Raw genomic sequence first — 17,583 nt, 5'->3', positions numbered from 1 at the left:
CAAGCACCTTCCAGACTTCACTTGAACTCCCAACCTGCAACAGGTCAGAGCTGCTCTCAGCCTCCCCTCTGACCAAGAAGCAACTATTTACAATTTAAGTGAATATAGAAGTATTTTATTGAACATTCAAACTTCATTAAGACATGTGCAATATGGCAAATTTTACTGGGTTTAACCCTAAGACAATAGTATGATTGCTTGCTTGCTGGGGTATAGCAACAGGGTCCAGATCACACTTACCACTAATTAAATACTTTATTGAATAAATACATATGAAACAAAAATGCATTTTAATGCTCTTATAAAAGTTTAGAGATTTTGAAAGGCCGTTCCAATTCAGTCTGAAGTGTAAGTACATACAATAAAGGAAGGTAGGCTAGTTTAACATAATTGGCCGACTTTATACAGCACTTATATCTTTTAGTCCATAAGTAAATTATTAAATGATAAAGAACATCTAATACAACCACTTCTATGGAACTAGGAAATAAATTTCTAATAAAGAAAAAATTTACAGACCCCATGACTTTCCACCCAACCCCAACAGTCTAACCCTAAAGTGGATAAAGCCAGCAGCTTTCCCCACAAGAGCTCACGACAAAAGTCGCTTTGCTTTTCAAAAATCTGTATTTCTGATCCGTTATGAGCATTGAGACAAGATTCAATAAATCCCCAAAGAAAGAAGCACAATGCACGTTGTGAATCGCCTATTCAGCAACAGCGACCACTGCATTCAAAACCACCTCATCCCAGGGATTAAATGAGATCAGCCACATTCATCGGCATCTCCTCCACTGTGGTATTGTAGAAAGTCTCAATGTCTCGCAGGATCCTCTTGTCCTCTTCAGTGACAAAATTTATAGCCACGCCTTTTCTGCCAAACCGACCACCCCGGCCAATTCTGCACAAAAAGAAAGCACGTTTACACACAAGTTAACTAATAACCCGTTTCAAACCTTTGAAAGGTCCACTCATGAACCGCTGCTCTTTTATCTGCCACTGGCCCAGCTACACTGTGTGTGCAAGGACCACCTGCTACCAAAGTCACACCTCATCAGGAAAGACTAGCACTTTGTGCCAGCACTACACAAGTGATGTCCATCCTAGGGTGAGCAGCAGAGCAGAAGATTAACTAAAATCTTATTTAATGGTTGGTCCCCCCGCTGCTGTCAAACCCACCCATACCACATGCATCCACTCCCAAGCAGAAGAGATAAGCTGTTCTTCAAAAACCAGACTGCTCCCAAGTGAACCCAGTTACACCCAGTAACATGGAACAGCACACTTGAGAAATTTAATTCAGTGGAACTGTTTCCAGTGGGAAAACTTGGCATTTTTTTTTTTTAAACAGAAAAATCCAAGCTCAACATTTTTGCATAAACCCAAGTCAGTCACTAACACATCACAGTACAATTCAGTGACACCATCAGTTCTAGCCTCCTACAGAGTGCAGTGAAGGACCTCATCAGCAAGAGCTAAATACGTAGCAGTGGCTCACAAAAAACTTAGGCAATCATGACAAAATACATAAGTACCAATTTGCTCTTTATTCAAACTGTGCTGCTTATGAATCCACATCTTAAATTACATCAATGCCATTTCTGAGCTCCATCTTGTGTCATCAACTGCTGCTATCAACTCCTGTGGTTTTTTTACATCAAGTAACAAAGCAGTTTTACTTAATTTAGGGACATGACTAGGAGCAGTTAACTAAGCCTGAGGAAACAAAACTCACCTTGCTGCCAGAGTCACACACCACAGAGGAAAATCCCACTGTAAGGAGCCACCAAGGGCAAACAAGGCACACAGAGCATGACAGTTGGCCCTCCAGGTGTGAAGGCAGCCCTGTACAACTGGTTTGCTAAGAGTATTAAGGTCTAGTCACTGAGCAGCTGCAGCAACTGAAGATTAGCTGGGGCCTACAGATCAAGCTAACCCTGCCATGCAGACACCATGCCAGCGATCGCTTTTGTAATCATACCCCTAAACTGCATGACAAAAGGCGATTCAGTAGCTGGCAGTTTCCCCGGATCTCGGCAGCGAGCAACTGATCGGCCATCTCTGAACTCATCACACTGCTAAGTTTTCCCACTGCTTCATTTCATTGTCCAAAAGTTCTGCTCCTCCCTCATTTCAGAGTCACAGCTGTGCAAGTCAGGGATTTTTAGAAGCAAAACCACATGCAGGCTTTTTTCCTGCTAGCTTTCCAGCAGTTACTATACGAATGGATGCACAGCACCTCTTGTTACTGGCAAGGCCTAAAGGGAACAACAGGTGAGGTTCTGTGCTCAGTTCTGCAGCAGACATTGCCACCCCACGCAGCACTGAACCAACTAACCTGTGAATGTAGTTTTCACGATTGGTCGGCAGGTCATAATTTATAACCAGTGACACTTGCTGCACATCAATGCCACGAGCCTGGAAAGCAATACAGAGCATTTAATGCACATCAGAGGCTTCACATTATAAGTTTTGTATTTACCCCATGCTTTTGTCGACCACAAGGTTAGTGATGAACTACAACTGTGTAGTCCATAGTGGAGCGTAGTCTTTACTCTTCCAAGAAGCTCCGAACAGTGCAGGCTACGAGAACCTTCACTGAATCATGAAGCTTTGGGCACCAGACTTCGCAGAAACGTGCTCAGTGTAAGACAATACTCACCAGCAAGTCAGTGGTGATCAGGACACGGCTTGATCCTGACCTGAACTCCCTCATGATAACATCCCGTTCCTTCTGGTCCATGTCACCATGCTGTGGAGTTAACAAGTCACAGTTACCACAGTTCCAATACTCCAGACAGGACTACCCTTTAACACAGTGTGATGTATGAAACCTAGCGTCCCTACCTGCCGTGGGAACAAAGCAGGTAGGGATAGGAGGAAGCATTTTTCTTTAAGCAGGGGGAACGATAATACAGCACTGCACAGCTATATTATAACTTTCCTGCTTTTCACTCAGATGGAGCTTGCTACGATTTGTTTTTCAGAATGGCATTTCAGAAGTTCTCTGGAAGTACCAATTCTTACCAGAGCCGAGACAGTGAAGTCCCTGGCATGCATTTTCTCTGTAAGCCAGTCTACTTTTCTCCTTGTATTCAGGAAAATAACCGCCTGTGTAATGGTCAGTGTCTCATACAGATCGCAGAGAGTATCCAGCTTCCACTCCTGAACAGAACAAAGGACATCAAGAAATTGCAAAACAAAGAATAAAATTCAAAAGCAACAACAATTAATTAAGCATGCTCTCATGTGAAATTATATCCAAGATGACCAAGTTGGAACAAGACATCAGCAAATTTTCTGCATCAACTGTTGCACCAAATCTTAAGACACAGGACACCGGACATTAAGAAAGAGGTCCACCCTCGTCATTTTTGATCTAGTGCATGCTTTTTCTTCTTCTTGTATGTACTCTGCTAGCATTATTACAGAAACCAAAGCTCAGCCTTGGTTTCTGTAATTTTAGCACAGTGCTTTAACAAGAAGGTAAGAGAACTTAAACTTAACTCTTCCAGCCAAGGCAAGTACAACTGACACCAACCTCTCTTTCAACATTAATGTAGAATTGCTTGATACCCTCCAGAGTCAGTTCTTCCTTCTTCACCAAAATACGTATGGGATCTCTCATGAACTTTTTGGTCACTTCCAGCACATCCATTGGCATTGTAGCCGACAGCAACACAACCTAGAATATATTACTCGGTGTTAGCATGTGCCTAGGACACCAGCTCTGATTTAGACAATTCAGCAGTTCTCAGATGCACTGGAACCAAATCCACACCCATCAATTTAACCACTTAGAAGTTTTTTTTACCTGGATGTTTGTGCTTAATTTTTGAAAGATCTCATAAATTTGATCCTTAAATCCACGGCTCAACATTTCATCAGCTTCATCCAGAACAAACATTTTGATCCATTTAGGTGCTATTAAACAAAGAAAAGAGCATCTCATGAAGTTTCAGAAACGCACTAATTTTATTAACATCACTCTCCTTCAGGACTAAGCTTTCCCCTGCAACCCTCTACAATGACAGCAACTGCGTTACTTAAGCTCTTACTGGTTTTGACGTGTACGTTGGAAATATATTATCAAGAGAAAAATTCAATTCATACTTACAAAGGTAGCGTCTGTTTAACATATCAAACACACGCCCTGGAGTTCCGACCACAATGTGCGGAGCCTCAGCCTGAAGTTTTTGCATTTCATTGCGAACATTTGTACCACCAATACAAGCATGGCACGTTGCTCCCATGTAGTCTCCAAGGGCCAGAATTACCTTTTGAATCTAAAATAAAACCCTTCCATTAGTAGCATTTCCTGGTAAAGATTAAGCCCTGTTATCACTGGTGCTAATAGAGCGAACAAGGATTATGCAGCTCTAACAGTTAGAAAAGACTGCTGCTAATGATTTTACCCAGCTGCTCGTTATTGAAGTTGTTCATTAGAAAGCTTAAGTCAGAGGGACACTTAAGTTTTTGTCCTTACTAGCTGAACTAGCTGCTGAAGTAGTAACTACCATGAATCTGCTATTAAGTCAACAAGCAAGGCCTCCAGAAGTGAAGTTTTGAACCATTAAGGCCCACATGTTAGGCACTTGCAGAAAGTTCTTAAAGAGTGTACAAGTGCAGTGCTATATGCCAGGCTTCAAACAAGTCTCACCCTCACCAATATCTTCTGAGTCGAACAAAGGCTAAACATTATGATCAGAGGTTCTTGTTCCACTGATTTTTTAAATAGATTTCTGTCTAATTTAGTATGTTGTTTTACTTTAAAGAAGAATCTTCACTATAGCACTGGCATCTCAGTATATTGTGGTTGAAAAAAACAGGAAGTCGTATATAATCTATTTTCTAGTCTGAGTTCTGTTCAACATTTCATCTTAAGACCCCACATTACTGATATACGTTCATCCTAAAAATTACGTATCCCTTAAGCTTTGTTAAACACTCCTACTAGGACACCAAGCCTTGAACATGAAGTAGACATGCAGTAACAGTCAGGAAAACATCACGAAAATACAAAAAGCAAGTGACCACATGCACACTGCAGTTTTCATGTTGCACAACTGCACGCAGGTTCAGATGGCTTCCAAAGTACGTTTTGTTTCCACTCAGACACTGTGCTTTAATAATATATCTTTGGATTTTGTTTTTCCACTGAAGATGCTCCTTCGAAACTACACACAGCATAGCTGGCTCCTGCATCGCTGCCCCAGCACACCCTCCAGGTGCATCAACTCGACTTTTAGAGACCTTGTGGGGCAGAAGCCAGTTCATATTCCCCATTACTCAACACAAAAAGGGTTCTGAATGGACACTGTTACAGCCCCTTAAGTCTGTTTACTGTCTCACAGTTGTGAAACCTGAAACCTATGCAACATACAAGCAGCTTTTTTTTTTTTTTGAACTACACTATCAATACCTGTTGAGCCAGTTCTCTGGTAGGGGCCAATACTAGCGCTTGGGTCTCCTTGAGATCAATCTCCAACTGCTGCAGGATGGAAATAGCAAATGTGGCTGTCTTGCCAGTACCTGACTGAGCTTGCGCAATCACATCATACCCTAAAAAAAGCAGGATACACATTTACTGCTCCCACACAGGTCATTCATGGTTTCAGTTTTATTTTATTCCTTTTGAAATAAGTGATCAGTATTAAAAGTTCTCTCCATTTCAGGTCAGTCCCGAAAGATGGTGTACCATCATATCACTTGTACAGTAAGGATTAAAAATAGGATCGCACACTAATAAAACAGTGTATACATTTTACAATACTTTCCCCATTATCTGATGTTGATACCAACAAATGTATCACCTGCATACCTTTGATGCATGGAATAATAGCTCTCTGCTGAATAGCTGATGGCTTCTCAAAACCATAAGCATAAATACCCCTTAGAAGGGATTCTTTTAAATTCATATCATCAAAATTGTCAACAATCTCATTCCAGTTGCTCTGTAATAAAGGAAAAAAAGGAAGTATTAGAAAATGTTAAATTCAACATACATCTCCATCAGCGACCAAATTCTCCAGTCAGTTCCCGTGTGCTCACCTCAATGACACCATCGGGGTCCATTCCCTCAGGGCCGCCATGGTCTCTGTCCCTAAACAGAACAGGCCGTTAGCACGGTAGCAATTGACACGCAGGAGTGAGCTGACACCGTGGCTGCCAAAAGCCGCATCTGGAACCCGTGACAGATCATCCTAGCAGGTGCTCTGGTATTTTGCCAACGGAGGAGCCCCTACCCTCTCCCCACTGGCTTGGGTGCCACTAACCCAGCTCTCGGTGGGACAAAAGATCACCCAAGCCTCCACGTCGCAGTGAAGAAAAAACAGGGCTCAATCCCGACTAAGCAGCCTTAAAATAAAGCCCTAAGCGGGTCCGCCCGTCCCCACGCAGGCATCCGCCGAAGGCGGGGCTCGGCACGGCGGGCCCCAAGCCGCGGGGAGGGCGCAGGGCAATGGCTGCCGCTGCGGCGCCGGCCGTGAGGCGGGGGAAAGGGGGGAAGGGGGAGGGGAGGGGGCGGCCCCCCGGCTCCGCTGCGCTTCCCCACCCCGCCCCGCCGCGGCGCCGGGCAACTCTCGCGAGAGCTCCACCCCGGGATTGCGCAAAGCGGGCGCCGCGCGCAGGCGGAGGAAGGCGCCGGGAGATCACCCGGGGGGCCGCGCCCCTCCCCGAGAAAAAAAATGGTCTCGCCCTCAGTCGGGCCCGCAGAGCCGGGGGGAACCAACGGCGGCGGCCGGGCGGGGGGACGAGAATTTGGAGGGGGGGAAAGAAAAAATCCTCGAGACGGCTCTCTAAGGTTTTACTTACAACTCTGCGCGGCGGGCACAGTGAAATTAAAAGTAGCCCTTTTTAGGGGTGTTTTCTTTTTTAAAAAGCTACCAACGAAAAACTAAACACTGAAGAACAGAACTCAACCCCCGCTGAACCGCGAGTAAGGGGGAGAGATGGAACCGAAACGTCTAGAACCGGGAGGGGCCGAGGCACCAGGCGCTGCCTGAGCGCAGCGCCCAGCCAACCTCGGAGCGCCCTCTCGGGCGTGCAGGCACCTCCCCCTCCCAAAAACCTCGCTTCTTCCCCTCTCCCTGGCCACCTCCACCCAGCCCATCGAGCCCCCTCACGGGAACGGGCCTGGGGCCTCCGCACGCCGCGCCATACCTGCTATAATCCGCGGAGCCGCCTGACATGTTCCGAACACCAGCTCTGTCCTCAACTGAAAAGGCAATGCCTCCGCCGCGCCCGCTTTATATAGCCGCGCCGCTGCCGGACTCGTTTCGCGCCGCTCTGCGCATGGATATACACCTCACTCCACAGCGATGAAAGCACGAATCCTTCCGGATTGAGGCCCCTTCGCAAGAGACTCCCCTCATCGCACTGTCTGATATCCTTCGGAGGGGGTTCCTGAGCCACCCAGGGCCACGAGGTCAGGAGAACATGGAACTACTTTTTTCCTCAGAGCGCGGAAGGATATTGCACCACTGCCATAGTGATGGCGCCTCGCTCTTTCCTCCCGCTCTCCCCCCCCCGTCCCAGCTCACTGCTGCGCACGGGGTTTCCTGGCCGGCCCCTGCTGCAGCGCAGGGCAGGGGGAGCGTGGCGGGGGCGGCGGGAAAGAGCCAGGGCCCGGGGCTGGAGGGCAGGGGCAGGCGACCGGGCTGAGGGGGACGGCGAGCAGGCCATGCGGCAGCAGCTGGGGCAGGCAGAGCGGCTCCCTGTCATGGCTGCGCTTCCTCCGCCATGTCGGTTGTTAAAAGCCCCGGTGCCTGGAGTCGGGGGGGTGAGGAGACGGCTTCTGGGCTGCGGGGCTCGCCGCCTCCGCTCCACACACAGAAATGGCTCCCTCTTCCTCCTCCCTGCTAGGCCAAACGCACTCTGAATTCTCCCTCCTCACCCTCTGGTGAGGGGCAGGAGGGGGCTGGGGCCGGGCTGGGTGGCGGAGCGGCCGCCGGAGGGGCCGTGAGGTGAGGTGAGGGGGGGGAAGGTGATGGCGCCTGAGGGCCCCGTGCAGCCCCTGCCCGCACAAGCCGGCGTGGGGTTGTGTGGAAACCGGCACTGCCGAGCTCCGTCCGCCCGCGCTGGAGGCGGCTGGGTCGGGCAAATTTTTAACGTTAAAGGCGGATGGTTTCCGAAGGGGATGAAGGCGTGTTGGGAGATCATTCGTAGGAGTTAGGCAGGGTGGTCCTCAGTTTGCTGCTGGCAACGCGGTGCTGGGGTATGCTGCAGTTTGTAGCATGGCGGTGTCCGCAAAAAAAAAACAACCCATCAAGACTGATTTAAAGGTTAGTGCAATCCAAAGTAAAGCAGTAAGGAAAGTGTTACTGTGCAAACCGATGCGATGAGATGATCGGTGATCATGCCCGTTGCTTTTGTCCTGTTGTAGAAAAAAAAATATCGATCATTTTAATGCTCTTCTCAGGTTTGACAATAATCCATTCATCAATATTTCTTATGTAGGCAAATATTATAAATTATAACCAATAATTTGTACCAACTTAAATGGGTTTATGTGTGTCACTTCTCAAACTGGTTTCCATAGTGATTATATATGAACAAATGGAGGCAGTGCTTGAAAAACTCAACCCTTTACTTGTCTAGAATATTGGGAATTGTCTAGAACCATCTAGAATATCCACAAAGGGATTCTCTGAAAGACTAAATGTACGTTAGCTCTTCCCATGGTAGCATCTGCTGGAGCAATATTATACATAGAAACAATGCAACACTTACCAATATCCCAGCTAAACTATGTAAATGCAGCTTCTCTGTCAACCAACGCTGATGCTTTCAAATTTTGTCTAACCATGCGAGGAGAAAATATTAAAGATGCTTCTTGTGTTTGTGATTTAGGCAGCCCTGCAACGATAACTGGAGGCCTTTTTAAATGAGTGATAGCAGTTTGTGTGGACCCATAAACCTCTGGCTGTAAAAGAAACAGGATGGACTGAGGAAAGAACAGGAAAACAGGTTAGCGCTGGCATAGATTCCCCGTTAAAAATTACTTTTAAGCCTAAATGGAAGAACTAATACTACTGAATATTTCTTTTTATTAAGGATCTTGAACATTTATTAAGAAAGCTGTAGAATGTATGTAATTTAAGTATTGCAATTAGGTCTTAGTATACTTGCGAACCGGAGTGGAAAAGATTTCTTGACATGTGGGAATTTCAGGAAGGTAAGCCCTCGGTTTCTACAGGCTCTAAATGTCTTTTTAAAAAACATTTGTCGTCTCAAAAACAAGTATCTAGTTTATCTTTTCCTGTAAAGAAATTAGTGTCGTTTCAGGTGACCTGTGTAATCAAAACACTTTGAAAGTTTGGTTTCAACAAAAGTAGTTTTTGATAAACAAGGCTTCCCTGGCTTTCTCTAAGGATAGTTATAGGAGAAACTGTTCCCATTGCTCTGACTTGCTGCCAAGTGTTGTTTTACTCCACTTGACCAAACTTCATCCCATTCAAACACCACCACCACACCTCCCCAAAGCTTAGAAAACGTTTTTTGATTATTAACTTCAATCAAGGAACAATTTTTAAAATTTATTTTGTTATTTACTGTCTGCTATAATGACATCTGGGAGTCTCTCAGTCAGATGCCAAGATTTGTTTATGCAGACATTGGGCAACTGTGGACCCGAACAGTGCTACCTGCCCCGCCTCTGAGCTCCTAGTCACTGGCCTTTACAGAGGGGCTTGGAACTTCCATGTCTCTGAGGATTTTGTTCATCTGTGACTTACATGGTGCTTGAATATAAAGAAAAGTCTGTGGGCCTACTGGTATCTCCTGTCACGTGGTCGTGGCAGAGTTTGGCAAGTCTGATTAGCTGGCTGTGTTATTTGTTCTCATTCATCGTTATTTTAATCCACTGCTATAGAATCAGATAGTCCCTGGTCAGGTGGCCTCTCGTCAGATGCTTTCTATTCGCCTTAAGTGTTGTATGACTGGAACTATGAAATTATGTTTTAAGAAACAGTCATCAGTTCCCATGATAGAGATTCATATGGATGTTCCACATCAAGGCTTACGAGGAAAGAGGAAAGAAATTTTGTTTCATTGACTTGGGATAAGCAAAGGTTGGAAACACTGAATCAGTTCTCTCTTTTTCTGTGAAACATGATAACAGAAATCATGGATTGTTGTCCTAGCAATTACCCTAACTGCACTAGAGGAAAAATTTTTGACATTTTGTACTCTTTAAAACCCGTGTACCTGAATGCAGTGTTGGAGAAATATCTCTTTGGTTATAATAGGGCAAACAGCCATTTCATTTGTGATCTCGTATCTAATTGGTATAATTTTAGATTGGTGGTAGCCGTGCTCTGCCTGGGATTATTTGTGTTCTGAACATGAAGCATCATAGTGAGGGGTATTGAATGGTCCGATTTTGTCACTGGCAAAACTCTTCGATTGACAGTAGGATTTGTTGTGCCCCCCTGGCTTTAAATCTTATTAAGCTTTCTAGAGCAATCTCAATGAAAACTTGCTCCTCAAGGTCCAGGTTCATGCTATCATCAGGCAGAAGAGATACCAAGAAGATACTAAATAATATGTCTGTGCTACTAAAGATAGAATCCACAGCCACATTTACGTGTGCACACTATATACTTCAGTAGATGTCTCCCCTAAAGACAATCCTGGTGAATCATGAGCTCTTTAGTGAGAGTGAACATAATTATACATTTATTAACAGGGGGTAACAGATGGACTAGCTGGTTTAGCAGCTGGGTTTCCGATCGTTATTCATGCAGACTGAAGTAAAGGATGATGTATCTAAAGAAAGCAGTAGGAGCTGACACCTCCTGAAACTGAGCTCTAGTTGAGCAATCCCGGCTCATCAGTGTTCTGGCAAAGGCAATGTTACAGTTTGCATTAGAAAATTTCAGAAATCTCCTTTTAGAAATCTCGTACCATCATTTGAATTTAGTGTGAAACTGTCATGTACTTCACAGAAAACCTGGAAGATCCCAAGTTCCTCTCTTGTGTTTGCAAGTCTGATGCTAGGGTACGTACTGTGTATTATTTGATTGCCACAACTAGCAGGGCAAAGAAAGTAACTGTAAACAGGCAGAGTTTATTCACAGTAGGCCGTGTTAAGGATCAAGATGATTTGTTAGGGTGTTGTTAGCAAGAAGTAATGTTTTTCAATTCATCATTCCCAAAGGATCCTGCCTAAACAAAAGCGTGCTTCCTCAAATGCAGGAGTGGATAGGAAAGATTCTGGAAAATCTCCAGGGGAGAGAGAAAGTCGAGATTCCAGCAGTCGCATGCTCCTTATTTAAATACAGTCACAGGGTTTCATTAATGCTAACTTAAGTTTTTTTTGTCATTCCACTGAAATTATAATCTAAACAAACTAAATAATAAGAATTTATAAAATGCAGTGGTTTTAATACACTGAGAAAGCTTGCTTTGTATTCTTTAGTATCTCAGTGCAATTTCAAATCCACATTATGATGACTTTAGTAAGTTAGGCTGCTAGGCTTGCTTTGTCATCCTTTATGAAGGTTATTTTACAACTTTGTTATGCCTTGACAGATATTTCTACTCTTTGTAACTGTAATCAAACATGTGTTGTGAAATCTCAACGATGTCCTCATTGAGTGAATTAAAAGTCCATCCAGACACAGAATTTTCTTTCCTATTTGAAGTTTTGCCTCACTGAACAGTAGTGCACTAGGCCAAGAAGGAACATTTTTGAAAATATTTAAATGATTTGGGAGCCAAGCACTACAGAAAGCCACCGGGATTTAAATTGCTTTAGTTAATTTGTCTCACATGCTCAGACTATTCAAGATATTCAGACTTGCGCAGAGGATGTAGGGTGGAGAGGACCTTTTGCTGACCAGCTGACTCACTTGTCTGCAATGTATGCATGGTGGTTTGTGGCTTGTGCTCCCTAATTGCTGCGAGCACCAGTCTCTAAGGAGTGCTCCTGCTTCAGTTTTGCATAGTTTTGTTTCTAAGCCTAAGTTCTCTCGTTCCCAGTAAGACTTTTTTTTTTTTTGTGATACTAATTTGTTAAACTGTTTAAAACTAATTTACTTGTTGTTTTTTAAAGAAACCGCCAAGTTGTAGGAATTCTGTATTTCAGGTTCTTCTTCCATTAATTCATTTCCTCTTAGAGTTTGAAGCTTAAATTCAGACTTGTAGTGACCTTAGTGCCTTCGGAGGTCTCCGAGTTATCTAATATATATTTCTTATTTTGGAATAATGAAGTTCTCTATGAATTTTTAGAAAAGATGGTTTCTCTTTTATACAGTGGGAAAGTTCTTGTAACCTGCTGCTGAAAGGAAGTGGCAGAAATGTTCTGGGGCCTCGGAGGAACCTGGGATTCTCAGCCCTGTCTCAGGGGGGTCAAAAATCTAAAGAACTAAGGGAAGTTAAATAGTTCTTGTTTTTACAATAGATACATATGGTTTCATCCAGTGGCCTTTGAACTTGTGAATATTTTCCCATTTACTTCAGTTAGCATTATGTTGGGCTTCTAATAATAAAATAGTGTTGATTTTAGAAAATTAATATTTCCTTTCTGAGAGGAAGTATGTAAATTCCTGTTAATTCTTTAAATGAATATAAACTAAGAAAACTATCATATGGGATCACTTATGGTGGTCTTGTGATTTTTAGTCACTGTTCTGGTAATAGGAAGAATGTTGGCACAATAAAATCCCAACCCAAATACTTGGAACAGAAATATACTTTTCTTTCTATTATTTTCTTAGTAATTCAGTCTTCTGCATGCTATAAAACTTGATAGTCAAAGTTTTAGGTCTTGAATGTTCTCCTTGATTGAGTGATTAGATTCTTTCATGCAGTTTTTAAGGCTAGTAGTCAGGCCTAGGATATGGAGTTAGCTTAGCTCTGTTCTCTGTTGTGTTAAAGATTCCCAGTGTGACCACAGACACATAATTATGTAATTTTAGCATTAAAATTGAAGAAACTATATTTATTTGAGACTTTCCATTGACTTTTACTGGAATGATAGCTCTTTCTGCACTTCAGTTTTCTCCTCCATAAAGTGGGGGTGATAGTATTTGCCTCAGGGGTTACATGTGGGGAAATGTTTGAAAAGTGTGGAGATCAGTAAAGGTATGAAGCTTAGAAATCTTTGATAGAAGTTGCATACTTTCAGTGTAGGGTTTGCTCCTTCTACTACAAAAGTAAAGCAAGCTAGAGAGATTAAGCAGGTGGCAGCTGCTGATAACATCCTTACAGACTACTGTTACATTTATTTTTTAAATCAAATTGGAAGACTTCTGCAATACTATGAAATGGTGCATGTCATATTTTGCTGTGACACAGTCTGCGAAGGACATTTTTCCGGCTCTGAGAGAAATATAAATATGAGGCTATGCATTATTTTGAAGAAAACGTTTTTTCCTTCTGATATTGGTTAACCATCTGTGTAAGTTATTTATTCTCATGGTTATCGATCTGTGATCCACTGATGATGCTTAAGGTTTTTAATTGCTGATATGATTTCAGTGGTTTAATTTTTGGCGCTGCTACTACAGGCAGACTTTTACTCTGTATTTAATTTTGAGTACCTTTCCTCATTGATAAAAAAGTTGAGTGTTATATTCTTAGTAGGAAGAACTAACGCATGTGAACCAAACAAAGATGAAAACACCAAAAAGGCCAAGCAGTTCTTTGATTTTACAGGGTTATATTTACAGGACCAGAGTCTGTGGTAAAAAAATAATAATTTCAAATGTATGTTTTAGATACGCTTACCTTGATAGATGCCCTATGTCCTGACTGATGAGACCAAGTCATACAACTCTGTCCTTCCCCATCCAAATTGCACTCTTGGACATCAGAGCAAGCACACTGTGCTTTTCAGAATTGATGTACAGTGCTGTGAGTTATGAGGGCCTGTCTCAGATTAGTGACGACAAAATGGTGGGGGTTTATCAGCTGACTCGGCACTGCACAGAAAGCTTTGGTATGAGTGTCTTACAGGCCTTTGTTGTCAGAATATTTAAAAAATGTACATCTGTAAACAGCAAGAGTAAGATATCTTAGAAATTACTTCATTATTCTTCAACAGAAGTGCTTTCTGTCCATAGACAGCCTTGTGTGTTAACTGAAGTCTCTTCCTCCTTCTCTAGCAGAGCATTTTAACCTCCAAAACAGCATTTTGCAGTTTATAGAGCTTGTTACAACATGTAAATGTTAACAATAAAGATAAATACTTTTGTCATTAATAAAATAAACTGTGTAGTCAGAAGCATTGCCTCAAGGTAAAGTTTAATTTCTACAAACTGAAAGTTTTCTGCTGAGCTTTACTTTTTGTGAGAAAATTGAGTCTATTAATTTCTACAGATAACTATAGCTCAGATTCCCTGAGTTACGCTTCTGTCACTGATACTGGCTTAATACGAAATTACAGATGAGTAGTTTCAGCTTTGTGCCCTTGTTTCACCTGCCTGTTAAGCAGAAATTATAGTCTCCTATCTTTGATGGATCTCTTAGACTGTAAACTGTTTAAGGCCGGGACTAATTGTTTTATGTGCTGTGCTTCAGCCTACAAAGCAATCAGTTCTGAAGGGGAAGCTGAGGTTCTACTTGGGTAAAAGTTTAAAAAATTAATGATGATAAACATTGTGACTTGTTTAATCATTTGCTTGTTTGTTTTGTTAATCTTTCTGAGATTTTTTTGGATGAAAAATGTAATTATTACAATGTTTTTCTCTTTAACAATGTTACAGATGCATGCTATTATCATGATTGGGTTTGAAATGTGTGCCCATGAAGCTGAAGCTGCGAAGGGGGCTGTTAAGAAACTGTCTCGTAACTGTTTTGCTTGGTTTGTGTGGATTTTTAGTGTCATGAAGCCTCTGTAGGCCAGTCCTTAGTCCCAATTGTTTGTGTTTTAACCCATGCCAGAACGCTATCATATGTTATTATGTATGCTAGATGACACCAGAATGAACATCTAAGACGCAGGACAGTAGGGAATTCATTCTTTTCCTCTCAGGTTGCAGCCAGGAACAGCTGCCTGCATTTTCCACGGGTGCACTGATGGAAGCAAGCTTGGACATCCCCTGGTGCAAGCAGACAGGATGCAGGTGATCACTTTATTTTAGCCAGGAGTAACTGTGGCATTGTTTGTGCTAGTCCAGGGCATGCACTTTAACACATCATGTCACAGCCATTGGCAGTGGCTGGAAACCTTTGTTCTTTACACAGCAGGAGGCAGAAATGAGAGTTCATGCTGAATCACAGAAGTATGTTTATTCATTTATTTCATGTCTGTGTTGAAAGTGATTAGGTTATAACTTAGTGGCAATTTTTTTGCAATAAATAAGTGAATAAATAAAATATATGTGCCTCTATTCAAAGTAGTTTTGTCTTGTGGTACGTACTTTAATTTAAGATCTTCTGGTAATTGTTTCTGAGTTGTTCATTTGCTATCATATTCAAAGTTTATTTGTAGCTCATTCTTCTGATTAACTTAAAAAGTAGCAAAGTTGGGAAAATCCTAATTTCTAAGCAGGCTGATACTATAGTGTTCAGTAACCACCCAGTTACTGGTATTTTTAATTTGCTTGCTCTTTTGTCCTCTGTAGCTTATGTTACCATTTCTAAATATATTCTGATAGACCCTTTTCCATGGGTTACAAGACTACAAGGTCTTGTATGACATTATTCCTTCTATTTTGGCAGGAATTTAACATACAAACCACTGATTTCATTTATGTGTTAGTAACAAACAAAGACTCAGTCGAACAATGACAAGATACTTAGAGTTTCAGGACTTCATTTGGATGGGATATTTTGTGTATCTTTAGCTCAGGGTTTTCTTTTTTTCACATTTCTGTCCGAGAAAGCTGAGTATCACAAAGATGGTTTTACTGTATATTACACAAAAGGAGTTTTCTGATTTCCTTTACTAATATTCATTTGCATTACTAACATTGAGCTCTTTGGGGAATGCAATTTTGTACCCTGGGAGCAGGTTTTTTTTCTGAAATTACATTGGAATTGTGTTTGTTAATTTGCATCACATCAGAATTGTCTTTGCTAATCTACTGGGCAAACAAACTCTGTATCTTTATGCAGAAGGAAAGAGAGAAAAGTGAGAACTGTAAAGGACTGCTGCCTCAGAGCTGCTGTTGCCATAGAGCTGCCAACGAGGAAAAAAACTGCAGCAAGGATTTCTTCTGCGGTTAAAGGTAAGATGAGGGCACAGCAAAGACTGTAGGAGGGGGAGGGGAGGCAGAGGGAGGCAGAAGAGGAAGAAAGTCTGCGTCCTTGCTGTCTAAAAAAGGAAATTCAGTTTCAGTGTTCATGAGCAGAACTGCTGGAGCAGAAGAACAAAGCTATCTCAGTTGTTTAGGGTAGCAAGAGTGATGAGCAAGCAAGCGCACTCCCGTGCTTTCAGGAGGAAATACTGCGAAGGAAGGAGGGATAAGAAGAGTGACTTTATCCTTTAGAAAATTCTCACTGCTGCTTCAAGATAGCTGCTTTTTGGTACTACTTTGGCATGAATATTGTTCCCCTGGGTAAGGACAGCTGTGAACGAGCTCAGTAGGTAGATAAGCAAGCAGAAAAAGTGATGCTAAAAAAACCAGCATAATCTCAAGCTGATGAATTCTGTCTGTATGTATTAAAATGTCTGTTACATTCGGCTGTGCAGTGCTGTGAAACCTTTCAAAATGAAAGTGAAATCACCTTTTTACGGTAAGATTGTTACAATAAATTGATCTATCAATCTTTTATCAATGATATTCCACCTTTTATCTAAGTAGCTGTCTTTTTAGTGAAAACATATAATAAATAATAGAAAAGTAAATATTGGATACTCAAGAATACTGACTACAGAATTGACATCAGACATGCTTTCTGTGGAATCTCTTTAAGGGGTGAACTTTGTAGACTAAGACTCTTCATGATCATTGCAGAATTATCTGCAAAACACTCATCCAAAAGCTGCTGCTGCTGTTTCTTCTGCTCTCTAGCGTGTTACATATTGCAGCTTTTTAGCATCCTTCATCTGTTCCTTCTCTCAGTCTTTTGGCTCTTTCTGAACCCACATGCCCTGCAAGGCGAACTCAGCACAGCTGCCATGTTTGCATAGTGGGGCCTTGAAGAGAATAAAAACATTTAGAGACAGTGATAACACTGTCTTAGCTATGTTGATAACAGTATGTTCATGTTGCTTAACCATCTGATTGCTGTATTATTAAGTGTGCTTGGATAGAACAGCCCTTCCTCACCATTTCTGGCTTTGCACTTTATCACCATTTATCAAATGGTGTTTGACTGTTTCTCCTGGAGTCTGTTTGGAGACTGGGTCAGAGTGAATTTCTCCTATAGCAGCCTGTTAGCTTGATGAAGAATCAGAAATTCAGGCTGTAAATAAATAAAAGTATAGTAGGGATTCAGATTTTCTTAAGCATTACAGTATCTCACTGTGAATTAATTATTCACAGTAGCTCGTACACTCCATTTCCCATTCATGAATGACACTGGAGGTATATTGATCACAAATACATTAGTTGCCATTTCAAAGGTATGTCATGAGGAATTGAGTGTGCAAGTGTATTTTTACTAGTCAAATTCATTTTGTGATTCAGACTA

At 42.2% G+C, this 17,583-nt stretch overlaps 1 protein-coding gene and 3 non-coding genes across 4 annotated transcripts; all 4 read right to left on the bottom strand.

Annotated features, from left to right (window-relative positions):
* Positions 1–99: 99 nt before the first annotated feature.
* On the bottom strand, positions 100–7,268 carry EIF4A2 (eukaryotic translation initiation factor 4A2). The gene is made up of 11 exons (XM_075418237.1): positions 7,162–7,268; positions 6,052–6,103; positions 5,822–5,954; positions 5,423–5,562; positions 4,118–4,286; positions 3,815–3,924; positions 3,542–3,685; positions 3,028–3,165; positions 2,663–2,752; positions 2,339–2,418; positions 100–901 (listed from the first exon to the last, which is right to left on the bottom strand). The coding sequence occupies exons 1-11, from the start codon at positions 7,188–7,190 to the stop codon at positions 757–759; spliced, it is 1,230 nt and encodes a 409-aa protein (XP_075274352.1). The 5' UTR covers positions 7,191–7,268; the 3' UTR covers positions 100–756.
* Positions 2,824–2,950, bottom strand: LOC142361267 (small nucleolar RNA SNORA63). Its single transcript, XR_012763862.1, has one exon. It is a non-coding gene; the product is annotated as a small nucleolar RNA SNORA63 (small nucleolar RNA).
* Positions 3,308–3,488, bottom strand: LOC142361282 (small nucleolar RNA SNORA81). Its single transcript, XR_012763877.1, has one exon. It is a non-coding gene; the product is annotated as a small nucleolar RNA SNORA81 (small nucleolar RNA).
* Positions 5,642–5,711, bottom strand: LOC142361284 (small nucleolar RNA SNORD2). The gene has a single exon (XR_012763879.1). It is a non-coding gene; the product is annotated as a small nucleolar RNA SNORD2 (small nucleolar RNA).
* Positions 7,269–17,583: the final 10,315 nt, after the last annotated feature.

This window comes from Opisthocomus hoazin, chromosome 4, assembly GCF_030867145.1.
Source record: "Opisthocomus hoazin isolate bOpiHoa1 chromosome 4, bOpiHoa1.hap1, whole genome shotgun sequence".
Lineage (NCBI taxonomy): Eukaryota > Metazoa > Chordata > Aves > Opisthocomiformes > Opisthocomidae > Opisthocomus > Opisthocomus hoazin.
The sequence above is the reverse complement of the archived record's forward strand: the minus strand, read 5'-3'. Positions and strand labels throughout refer to the sequence as shown.